Genomic DNA, 12,174 nt, shown 5'->3' on the forward strand with positions numbered 1-12,174 from the left:
CCACTCTGCAAACGTCACCCGTGATTCTCATGATCACAGCCTACAGGACAGCACAGGCCACTCTGCAAACGTCACCCGTGATTCTCACCACAGCCTGCAGGACAGCACAAACCACTCTGCAAACATCACCTGTGATTATCACCACAGCCTGCAGGACAGCACAGACCACTCCGCAAACGTTCCCATGATTCTCATGATCACAGCCTATGTTACAATTTTCCACTCCTACCTCTTACTCAGTTGCTAGTAATTTTATGTTTTATCTGAGTGGTGTCCCTTCATTTCTAAGCAGATGACTCAAAACCAATCTTTCTGTTTTAACACAAGAATAAATAAGTAAATAAACAAAGATCTACTTAACTGATAAGGACCAAGCTTCAGAGCTAATGCAGCCTACCACATATTACCTGCCACTGTAGGGGAAGTCCTACAGTGAAGGAATTATGTCATGATTTGTCCACAGGGGCAGTGTCCAATTAGACCTGAGTCTCTCAAGTCATCCTTCATCCCAGCGCCTGCACTGTTTGTGGGTAATATTCCCAATCCCGCTTTTCCAGAGCTGGGGAGCTGGGTCTGCCATTGTGCCCATGCAATGTTCCTAGCACCCTTCTGATGCACCTACCTTTCCTGTGCCAAACCCTGACTAGCAGCTGGTGACTACTTGGTGTATGTCAGTACCATAAAAGGTTTGATAAGAAAAGATGGAGTGAGACAGAAATAAGTAGAAAACCACAGGGTGGGCACAGGGAACTCGAGCTAATGCGGTTTTACTGGATAATTAAGGCACAAAAGGGTACACAACCGAATCTCAAACATGTGTTTGCTGACCGCTGACTTGGGACTAAATTAGGGACAGAGCATACCCTCCTCAGCATAGGTACCACTCAGGAGTTCTGAAAAATACATTCTGTTTTAGAAAGAACACGACATCTGAGATGGGCCCCTGGAAGGCTCAGATTATCAGTGGGCTAAAATCCTATGTACCAATTTACTTACGTTTCTTACCAGGAACCCTCACCAGCACCTTTTACTAAAAGAAAATTTTGTTTCAATGCCAAAATGGTATTTCTGTGTGAGTCTCTGAAGAGAAGTGAAGGTATTTGTAAATCTTATTCCATTTCTGGTCTTGATCCAATCGAGTGGACTTGTTTCCCAAACTGATTTAGAACCAGTAATTGTACACAGGAAGCAAGGCAGACACTGCTAGAGTTGTGAGAAACCGGGAAGATAAATGCTTTCTTGTCCTCTCGAAGACTAGCTGCATTTCAATGCATGTACCTTATGAGATAGATACTCATCAGTTTGTGACCGGGACGGTGAATTAACTTACACACTGATCCTAATATCATGGTGGAGTTCTGATTCAGGTAAGCCACACTCTAGTAACTTTGTTTTTCAACTCTACACGCCAGAGAACTAGTAACCTAACTGTCCATGACACAGAACCCCAAATCTCAGCAAGACAGTGCAGAGTAACGCCAAATGCAGTGACAATATACCATGGAATGCAAAATAGAAGTTACCTAGGCAATGCTCAAAACGACTTCACTATGAGGAGTGGACTCGAGAACTTTAGCAGACTGTGAGAAAGTGGAAAACAATCATCGAGTAACACATTCAGAAGTTGTGTGTCATTCCTGTGTCCCACAAGCACCTGTTTGCATGAACATCTTCCAGCCAAGGCTCCTAAGCAGGACAGACACGCAAACCCACCAGTGTCTGGCTGCACGGCCCTGGCAGGCGAGCTCTCTCCGAGGTGTTTTCCACGGAGCTGCGGAGTTGGGAGGGGAGGGGGTGATAAGGGGCGCTGCCTCTGCCCTTCGATCCCACAGCGTCCCCTCACCCACCGCCGGCAGCGCGGTCCTCCCGCCCGATCTGCCCCGCCGCCGCAGATACTCACAGCTCTGGTCTCGTAGAGCACCAGCTTCTGGACCGAGCTGATGATGGGAGCAGCGGCCGTAGGCATGGCTCCAGCCAATGGCGGCCCCACTACAGGGCACCAGGCCGCGGCCCGGGTCGTGACAGAGGCCGGATCGTCTCCGGAGACCGAGGGAGGAGACTCTGCAGAGCCAGCTCACCAGACCGGCAGAGAAAATGCAAAGCCGGAGTGCTAAAGCTTTAGCAGCCGCAAATGCAGGCTGCTTCCGGATTCCCCGAGTCACACCTCCCATTAAGCCCCGCCCACACACGAGCGGCGGGGTTACAACAGGGGTATGGCATTGTTGAGGGCGGATGCTAAGGGCGCCATCTTTGTTAAGGTCAGCCTCCAAAAAAAAAAAAAGAACTGCTTTTTCTTGGTTCTTAAAGAAAGGTCAGGTGACTAGAGTCTCCTTTCCAATTGCTTCTCCGTGTTGTAATTGGTCTGTTTCTTCCTGTCTACTCTGTATTTTCCTGAAACCTATCTTAAAGTGGTCCTTCCCTGAATGCCTGTGATTTTTCCCTCTTTTGTTGCCTATTTTATTCCTGTAAGAGTAGTAAAGTTCATGTGGCCCATGAATCTTTCCTGATCACTTCTGTGTGGCGCCGTTGGTATTTGCACATTTTCTGTGTGAGGCTAAACCGTCTGTGAATTCTAAAGGAGACGCCGGCAGTGTAGGGGAGCGCCCTGCTGTGGGGGCCGTTCAGCTTTAACATAAGGCTCTTCCGTTTTGTTCTGGACGTAAGTAGACTGTAAGCAGACAATATACGTACTCGCTCTGTTCATCCCTTCCACATTTGAGGGAAAGTGTACTTTCTAATTATGAACACAAAAGCAAACATTAAGTATTCACCCGAATTACAGCGCCACCCCCAGAGGCCCCGCCCTCCAGGGCCCTGCAAGCCGCTCACTGGTTTCCAGGGCAACCGCCCAACAGATACCTGGAGCCTCTGGAGGTAGCTGCTGCCGGGTCGGTCCACAGGGGTAAGGTAAGCAGTCCTTTCCCAAGGGGTGAAAGGACCGTTGTCCACTGTCTGGATGTATTTTGTGTAATTTGTTTTCAGTTTCAGGGAAGTCCACTTTCTGCGGGGACCCCCATACCAGTTTTTTTTTCTTTCAAAACTAGACCCCATCTATCCATAAATCAACTTTCAAAACCGGTTCTTTTTTCATCGACTATTTATCTCACAGATGCAGGCCAAACACCTGCTACAGAGTGTAAGATAGTAGTGGCTAAGCTAGCCTAGGGAGGAAGTGCTAAGTCGTCCCCCACCCCCACCCCTCTATACCCCGGAATTTACTGCTAGAGGAGTCTCATGCTGACAGGATAACAAAATTTTAAAAATGCAAACACATAACTGAATGTGATACTAGAGTTTGCTGTGGATTCCGAATGGGGACATTACAAGATTTCTTAAGTATTTGGGTATTTATTATTAGTTTCCTTTCCGAGTTTGATCCATCTTTTTATTGAGAAACTAGAAAACAGGCAGGAATATCAGTTCTACGATTTTATGTGTGTGCGTGTGTAAAAGTGTGTGTGTGTGTGTGTGTGTGTGTGTGTAAGAGAGAGTGTGTGTGTATGTAAAAGCCAGAGGTCAATCTGGATGGTGTTCTTCAGCCAACAAGCCCCAGGGAACCAGTTATCTCCATCTTGAATTGAATCTTTTAACTTTCTCATTTCATAATAGAAATCAACCCTTCCTAATGTAAGCTAAACATTTGCAGTGATTTGGTTTAGGAAAGTCACTTTTTAAAAATAAACAATTCTGATTTTCAAATATTGTTTTCGATTATTGTTTTATACTACAACTAAGCACTTCCCTTTTAGGACTTTCTTAGTGTGCATCGTCTAGAAGCAGAAAGAAAAAGACAATTAAAAAAAAAAAGTACCAAGCTGCTTATAGAAGGGGCAATCCCAGGAAAAAGTGGCAAGAAAGGAAAGGAACTGGGAAGGGAGAATATTATCAAGCAAACCTCTTGGTTAGCTAAATTCCCTAGGGAATGAGGAGTGCATATCTTAGAACTATTCCCTTTCTTGGAGCAAAGGAGCAGCGTGTTGTTTGTTTGTTTGTTTGTTTGTTTGTTTTTTTCGTGAACTCCCAGCGATTACTGGTGGAAGCCTGCTATGGCAGAGCACTGATATCTTGGAACTTCTTGTTTGTCTGAGCTCAGATGAGCAGGCAACATCGTGGGCACACCGTCCACCCTGTGAACCACTCACCCCCGCGCTCCCCACATCGTGGTCACACCACCCATCACCGATCCTTGAAAGTAGTGACTAGTTCCAATTTCTAAGAGAAAGGGACTTGCAGGAAGGAAATTAATGGGGGCAGCTGCAGAATTCACTGCTGAGGTCAGCCCTGGGTCCATACATCTCCCTCTTTACCGTTCATTCTAGGGCCAGGTCTAATGCGGGTCTAGTTGTTTGTCCTGTAGGTAGTCAGCTTTTATTCCTGCGTCTCAGCATGAAGATGTATGTCAGAGATTCCCCCAGAGATCACGATTACCTTCCCAGCCCCAACTATATGATCTCAGACCTCCCTCCACTTGCCAGACTCCTTCAAGGCTGTGGAGCTGAAAATGGCCAGTTGGTGGCAGCAGTTTCCGTTCTGTGAAAGCTTGACTGGGCTCTCTGCTACCATCATCTCTCTTACAAACCGGAGCCAGTCCATTACCACCAGAGTCCTAAATTGTGAGAGGTGGCCCAAATCAGTCGCGGAGTGATGGGGATCAGGAGCACTTCTTCTTCCGTTACTTAACTCAGGACATCTTCCTCATCTTTTGAAGTACGCTGATCTCTCTGTCCCACACAATACTAAACAGGGCCGTACCTGGACCTTTGAGATGCCTGTCTGATACACCGGCTACTTCTCGGTGCGCTGGGATGTGGTGGAGACAGTAGATCCCACACTTATGCACCTCTTACAATATCCGCTTTGCTGTGAAGAGGATCCTTTGATCTGAGACAATATTACGTGATATTTGTGGTGACAAATGAGACAAATTCAACTGACTATGGATGGGGAGGGCAAGTCCATCTGCGTCTCTGTCACTTGTCCCTTACAGTGGGAAGAGATCCTGTATAACCAGACCACCAGTGATGGGAGTTCTGGCTTAGTCTCATCTCAGCCATGGGGAAGTAGAGCATCTCTAGCGGTGAATATGTGAAGGAGACTTGTTAAATCATGATGTAGCCTCTGTCACTTTATCCTGCCCCTCAAAGCGTTCCTTCCCATTTAGGAACCTATAGTACTCAGAGGACCAAGGAAAGACCAGCTAGCATCTCCTGGGTAATGATCTTGCTGGCCTGTTTGTTCAGCCCCTCTTCACAAATGTATGGTTTGTGAAAGGAAAGGTTCACACGTTTCATCCTTGCCGATACTAGTTTTCCATGCTGCATAAAAAAAATGCCCTTATTATCTCATAGTTTCCATGGCCAGGGGTTCTGGCCTAGATCAGTGGGGTCCTCTGCAAGCATGTGTTGACTGAAATGCGCTTTTAGCTGGATACACGACCACGGAAGAATCCATCCCATCATAAGGAACATCCATCTCTGGGAATATAACCGAGGCTCCAGTTCTCTTTAGCCGTTGGCTACCTGGTGCTCTCCACTCCTGAAGGTCAGACACCATTCCTTGTCACGGAGTCCTCTCACTGCGAAGCAGCTTCCTTCTGAACAAACAGGACATAAGATAACCATGAGAAGCAAGTCACACATCCCACTTGCATTCAAAGGAAGGGGATCACGCAAGAATGCGGCTGGGATGGAAAGAGCTCGCTTTAAACGTATCTGCCAAACCATTTCTAAGTCCAGTCACAGGCTTCTCGAGTATTCCCGCTCTCATGCCCGCCAGCTTGAGGGATTATAAATTCTACTCAAAGCTCCGCCTGCAGGAAGATTCCCCACGATGACTATTTTTCGGAGTCCCCACCCCCCCCCACAAGTGGAACTGAAAGCTCGAAGTGTTTCTTTTGCAGATTGCACTGATAGACCACGATTCTCCTGTGATGTCTTTCTCTGTGTCAGCTGCTCCCAGGGAAGCCGACCTGCATTTTGCCTATTTGTGATCCTTGTGTTTGCTCTTCCAGACCTGCTTAGACTCCATCACCGTCCTCCATTTTCTCACTCCAGGGGCTCCTGCAGCACTTGCTCAATTGGGGCTCTCTACCCAGTGGTCCTTGAGAGAAAACATTTCTCAGGTTGATGCTTACAAGTTTCTCTTAGAGAAGGACTGTGGCGTCACCAGTACAAATACTTTTGGAGTGTGTGTCTCTCAACAGTGTGTGCCCGCCACACGATCTGCCTTCAGTGCACACGTCATTTCTAGGCAGTAACTGAAATAATGCACCCATTTCCTCAGGAAAACACTGGTACGGGAAGAGAGCTGTTACTGACATGGCTGCAGGACTGGTCTATCATCTGGAGAAATGCCTGTGAAAGGAGCCTCATTTTAAAAATTTAGCCAGCCAAAATTTGCCTTTTGAAACTGATCAGATAGAATTTATTTCAAACATTTTATTTTACTTTGGTTAGTTACAGCTTTAAATTTTCCCTTATTTCTTCTTTTTAAAATTTACTTTAATATGGGCTGGAGAGATGGCTCGGTGGTTAAGAGCATTGGCTGTTCTTCCAGGGACCCAAGTTCAATCCCCAGCACCCACATGGCACTTCTCAACTGTCTGTAACATTAGTTGCAGGGGATCCAACACCCTCACACAGACATCCGGTGTGGGAAGTCCTTCTGTATATGTGTTGCTTTTATTGATTAATAAAGAAGCTGCTTTTGGCCAATGGATTAGCAGAATATAGCCAAGTTGGAAGAAATATACACACACACACACACACACACACACATATATATGGAGAGAGAGAGAGAGAGAGAGAGAGAGAGAGAGAGAGAGAGAGAGAGAAGGCAGAGTCAGTGAGAAGCCATGTATCTAGCTGCCACAGGAGAAAGACGCAAACCCCCAGCTGGAACCTTGCTAATAGGCCATGAGCCTCACGGTAAAGTAGAAAATAATGGAAATGGGTTAATTTAAGATATAAGAGTTAGCCAGAAATACACTTAAGGTATTGGCCGAACAATATTGCAAATAATATAGCTTTTGAGTGATGATTTTATGGTCTGGGCAGCCAGGAACGAACAAGTGGCCTCTGCCAACAGACATATATGCAGGCAAAATACCAATGAACATAAAATAAAATAAATTAATTAAACAAAGAAAGAAACATAAACTTGAAGGAGTAAGGACGTGAGAAGGATCTGGGAAGAGTTGGGGTAAGGGAAACATTCAAAATATATTGTATGAAAAACCTTTTAAAAAGAGAAAATTTAATAGTGCTAATTAGTATAGCATTAATTTAACATTCTATTATTTCTGTTTAAATTTTTATGGTTGCTGGGCGGTGGTGGCACACGCCTTTAATCCCAGCACTCGGGAGGCAGAGGCAGGTGGATCTCTGTGAGTTCAAGGCCAGCCTGGTCTACAAGAGCTAGTTCCAGGACAGGAACCAAAAGCTATGGAGAAATCCTGTCTCGAAAAATCCAAAAAAATAAGTTAATTTTTATGGTTACATTTAAATACATTCATAATTATTTCATTGTAGTCAAGAAAAAGGTTTGTTATTTTTACTACTTATATAATATATTCATTGTATGGGTGAATTTTTTTAGGTTCAAATATCTAAATAATTTACAAGTGCTTGAAAAGGACATTAGATCTTTGTACAAAAAACAAATCCAAAAGCTTACTGACCCAATTTATTTCTAATTCATTCCAACAAAAGCTACACAAATTAAAATGTGCTGTAACAGACAACAAGTTTGAAGTGGAAGACTGTGCCCAGAACTCTACTTCAAAGCTCACACTAGCAAAAGCTTTCCAAAATGATTTAAATATCAGCCTTGTAGAAATTTAACAAGTATTGCAACATGCATGTGTGTGCATGTATATATATATATTTTGTCAATTTGATTGTTGGACGTGTTGACCTTTCTTTTAAACAGCTTTGGTTATTTTGTTTCTCTCTCAAACATTTAATGCTATGGAATGGTTCCGGGGCTAAGTACATTCACAGAGTTCTCCCCCATCCTCCTGCTCCAACAACTGTATGCCTTCAGCTCTTCTTCTGTTTTGTAGTGTTTTCTATTATGGCGTCAGCAGAGAAGACAGAAGAATGTCCTTTTGCAGATATCTTTAATGAAGATGAAGCTGAGAGAAACTATTTGTTGTCCAAACCTACTTGCTTTATTGTATTTGGAAAACCAGTAAGTTATCTCTTCTAACATTTGGTAATTTGTATTTTAAAATCTCAGTCTTATATTACCATACAAGAATGGAAATCACACAGTATGTTCATATTTTCTTTAGTGTCTGATAGATTTTCATAATATCACTTCAACTCTGATAGAATATTGATTTTGAGTTCTTATGCTAGTCACTAGAAGAGAAACCCAGGCTACACTGATGTTGGTTTTAATAGTATAAGGATATAACAACAAAACTCTGTACTGTGGTGATTGTTGCTGCTCTGTGATCTAAGGTTACTTCAGATTTGATTTGAATATAAGATCTGCTTAGAAACTAGCCACGAGGCTCTCCGGGTATGGGAGATGAACTGGGGTGTCTATGAACCCCAAAAGGTGCTGAGGGCAAATGGGGATGGAACGGAAAAAAATGTCCTGGCCATGCTGAAGCATGCGTGGCAGCCCATGTATGGCCATGTTGAAGCATGCGTGGCAGCCCATGCATGGCCATGCTGAAGCATGCGTGGCAGCCCATGCATGGAGCTTCTGTTGAACTTGTCTCTATTGGGTTTCATGGTCTACGTTGATGAGGACAATTGACCAGGTCTTTTCCTCAAGAGGGCACCAGATCTCATTAGAGATGGTTGTGAGCCACCATGTGTTTGCTGAGAATCATTTCTCCAGTCTGAGGACAAATGGGCCTGTAGTGTATCGGAGAATCAGCTATTGTCTTCCTGACAAATGGGAAGAACCCAGAAGGTGCTGTTATAAAATTGCTCACTTCTTGGCAGCTGGAGGAAGGACCTCAGGGTCAGCTTTGCCTTCAGCCACTGAGCTAATTGGCAGCTGGAAGACTGGGCTAGTCAGTTAGAGAACCTTCCAGAACAGCTAGAGGACTGGGCTAGTCAGTTAGAGAACCTTCCAGAACAGCCAAGGCCAAAGGAGAGCCTATCTTTGGTTTCATTTTTGATAGAAACCATAGGACAGGTAACCAAGAAACATTTCCAACAATTTTTATTAGAAACCACGATTCTAAAACTATGGTTCTAAATGTCATCCCTGAGAACACCCAGAGGCAAGTATCACTTCACAGGAATGAGCTTGTAACTTTGAAACAGGATGCTCTCCAAACAGTCAGCTAAGAGGTTTATCTGCTCTTCAACACTGCTGTGTGAGCTGACGCTGCAGTCACAGCAGTTTACGAGGCTGAGGCAGGAGAATCACAACCTTAGGCTCTGCTCTGGCTTCAGAGTGAGTTCACGACCAGCCTGGGCAACTTACTGAGGCTCCGTCTCAAAATAGAAGTAAGGACAGGGTTGATGATATTGTTCAGTGGCCAGGTTCTCACTCACATAGCCACAGTATGTTTAGAAAAGAAAAAAAAGGAAATAAAATTATTCAGTGGAAGTCACCAAAACTTCCCTTTTCTTTATGAAGAAAATAAAATGACAAATCTCAATATATTGTATGATGATTTATAATTAGAATTACAATTTTTGTAATATCCCAATGATGTATTGTCCTGATTTATATAGCTTCCTAATTTCCTTCAATAATAATATAGATAAGCTCAGCATATGTGGGATATATAAGAAGTAGTGGAGAAAATGAAGTTCTAAACATATAGGGCCCTCTTTATTTTATAGGATAAACATTTATGTAACAATAAACATCAGTGGAATTCTCTGTATTGGTGCCTCTGCTTCACCGTGAAATGAAGGTTTTGCTGGGTTTTAATACCATTTCTCTTTCCAAGGGGTCTGGGAAGACAACATTAGCCCGTAATATAGCACAAGCTTGGAAATGTATTCGTGTTGAAGGTAAATTTAATTTTTTCCCTGTATTTAGTATGAATAATTTCAAAGATTCACAGTATAGACTGCATAATGAATTCTGATCTGAGTCCATAATTAATGTTTTATCACGTTCCCTTCATCGCACACATCCCTACCTGCTGACTACCAACCCACTAATAGCGTCACTCCAGTCATGTCTGTCAAATGCCTTTGACTCCGTCCCTCCTCCTTTATTTCCATCGGAATTGTTTATATGTGTGCATGAGCATGTTCTTAGAGATGGTCTTCAGAGCATTTGCCAGAACTTTATTACCCCATTGGAAAAAGTATATTTTTACTCATAAATTTCCTTACGTTCTTTGAAATATGGAAGTCAACAGGTTGGTACACACACACACATCTTCCTAACCAGCAAAGCTATCCGCTTCCTAATAGAAAAGTTTTTTTAAAAAAGGATGAATAAGAAATCCATAAACAGAGGGACTGGGGAGTTGGTTCAGTCAGTGGTGTGCTTGCCACACAAGCATGGGACCTGAGTTCGCTGCCCAGCACCCATGTAAACAAAAGCCAGGTAATGTGGCAAACGCTCGCAGTCCTGTGCCGGGCAAGAAGCGACAGGAGGATGGCTGGAGCTCACTGGCCAGCCAGCCTAGCCTAAGTGACTGTTGAGCCCCAGACCCCAGTGAGACCCTGTCTCGAAACCCAAGGTGGACGACTGCTAGCCTGTGCACAAGTGTACACACACTCATCCTTATGCACATGTGCACACACATGCACACACACAACACTCAGGAAAGTAGAGCTGAACCCAAGGAATAGAAGAAAAGTTTCATCTCAAATTATTAAAAATTAACACTGATTCATATTTGTCTGACAAGTTGGTGGTGAAGCATTAAAATCACTGGCCTAACTGTGATCATAGTTGGCAAGGAGGTCGTAGAAGGGCATCCCGTACATCACTAGTGAAACTGGGGTGCCATAGTTTTCATATGTGGGTGGAGAACAATGAGTAACACAGAACACACTCCATAGATCTTGGAAAGTTTCCTCTTTTTAAAAAAGAATTACTCCTGTTTTAAGTGTATGAGTGCTGTTTCCTCATGTATGAATATGTACCACATGTGTTCCTTGTGTCCACGGGAGCCAGAAAAGGTTTTAGGTCCTCCGGAGCTGGAGTTACAGAAGGTACTGAGCCTCCATGGGGACCTTCTCCTTAGCCACTGAGCACCTCTCCAGCCCGTTTTTTGTTGTTGTTTTGTTTTGTTTTAAATAAAGAAGCTTAGGGAGTCTTAAAGAACATCAAGGCGTCTGTAAATTCTTAACGACTGGTGCCACAATTCAACTCAAGTCTCCACCTGAGTCAAGCGCCCCCCATTCCCACCGGGCTGTCCTCCATCAGAGAATGGCATAGTTACTAGAACTCTCAGGGTTCCTCTTTGAATCAGGGTTATCTATTTTCACATTTCCCGATGCGTTCTTTCCTTCTGTATGATCAGCATAGACATTAATGAGAGCATGGCACCAAAAGGATCTCGACTGATAGTGCTGTTGTGAACTTCCGCATGGCATGGAGCCAATCACACACACTGCCCCATCCCGTCCTCCTACTGTCCACCGCCCCCCGCGGGACGCAGTCATCCAAGGCACAGCGGTCCATAGGGAGTTACTCCCCTCAGATTTTAACCTGGTGGAGTGGCCAAGACAAGTTCCCGGCAGAACAGTCCGCCTCTACTTTGGCCAACCTTAACCGATCTAACATGCATAAAGATGCTTTGTAAATTCTCAAGTGATGTAGCCTCCAGTTAACAAACATTCCAAAAATGTTTCTTAGTTTAGCAGTCCGAATATTCGCTTGCACTCACATGTTGCCCTCGCGTTTCAGCTTTATCGGTTTTGGAGGAACACATTGCCACCGAGACTGAACCGGGAACTATGGTGAGCAAATCTACATTTCCAAGTTACGACAATGAGCCAGAAACTGTGAATCCAGAGACTGTGCAGTAACGCACAGCGTCTGTGCTTCTTCTAGCTGCAGTCGCTGCTGATGAGCGGTCACAGCATCCCGGACGAGCTCGTCACGAGGCTGATCCTGGAGAAGCTCAAGTCTCCGGAAGTCTCTCACTTTGGTATGTGCCTGTGTGCGTGTGTGCGTGCGTGCGTGCGTGCGTGCGTGCCTGTATGCATGCAAGCGTCTGCAGGGAAGCATCAA

General features: G+C 44.4%; 2 protein-coding genes across 3 annotated transcripts in view; one reads left to right on the forward strand and one right to left on the reverse strand.

Annotated features, from left to right (window-relative positions):
- Fig4 (FIG4 phosphoinositide 5-phosphatase) overlaps nucleotides 1–2,167 on the reverse strand; it is a 119,582-nt gene extending 117,415 nt beyond the window's left edge. The window contains exon 1 of the mRNA XM_005363562.2: nucleotides 1,901–2,167. Within this exon, the coding sequence (XP_005363619.1) occupies nucleotides 1,901–1,966 (66 nt within the window). The 5' untranslated portion in view covers nucleotides 1,967–2,167. The remainder of the gene's footprint in view (nucleotides 1–1,900) is intronic.
- Nucleotides 2,168–2,837: 670 nt separating this feature from the next.
- Nucleotides 2,838–12,174, forward strand: part of Ak9 (adenylate kinase 9) — a 108,893-nt gene continuing 99,556 nt past the window's right edge. For both annotated transcript variants that reach the window (XR_003378370.1, XM_026787467.1), the window contains exons 1-5: nucleotides 2,838–2,907; nucleotides 8,063–8,190; nucleotides 9,926–9,989; nucleotides 11,848–11,900; nucleotides 11,995–12,091. Coding sequence is in view for 1 of the 2 variants with exons in the window: in XM_026787467.1 (XP_026643268.1) it covers nucleotides 8,074–8,190; nucleotides 9,926–9,989; nucleotides 11,848–11,900; nucleotides 11,995–12,091 (331 nt within the window). In the remaining variant the exon portion in view is untranslated. The remainder of the gene's footprint in view (nucleotides 2,908–8,062; nucleotides 8,191–9,925; nucleotides 9,990–11,847; nucleotides 11,901–11,994; nucleotides 12,092–12,174) is intronic.

Source organism: Microtus ochrogaster, linkage group LG9 (assembly GCF_000317375.1).
Source record: "Microtus ochrogaster isolate Prairie Vole_2 linkage group LG9, MicOch1.0, whole genome shotgun sequence".
NCBI classification, from domain to species: domain Eukaryota; kingdom Metazoa; phylum Chordata; class Mammalia; order Rodentia; family Cricetidae; genus Microtus; species Microtus ochrogaster.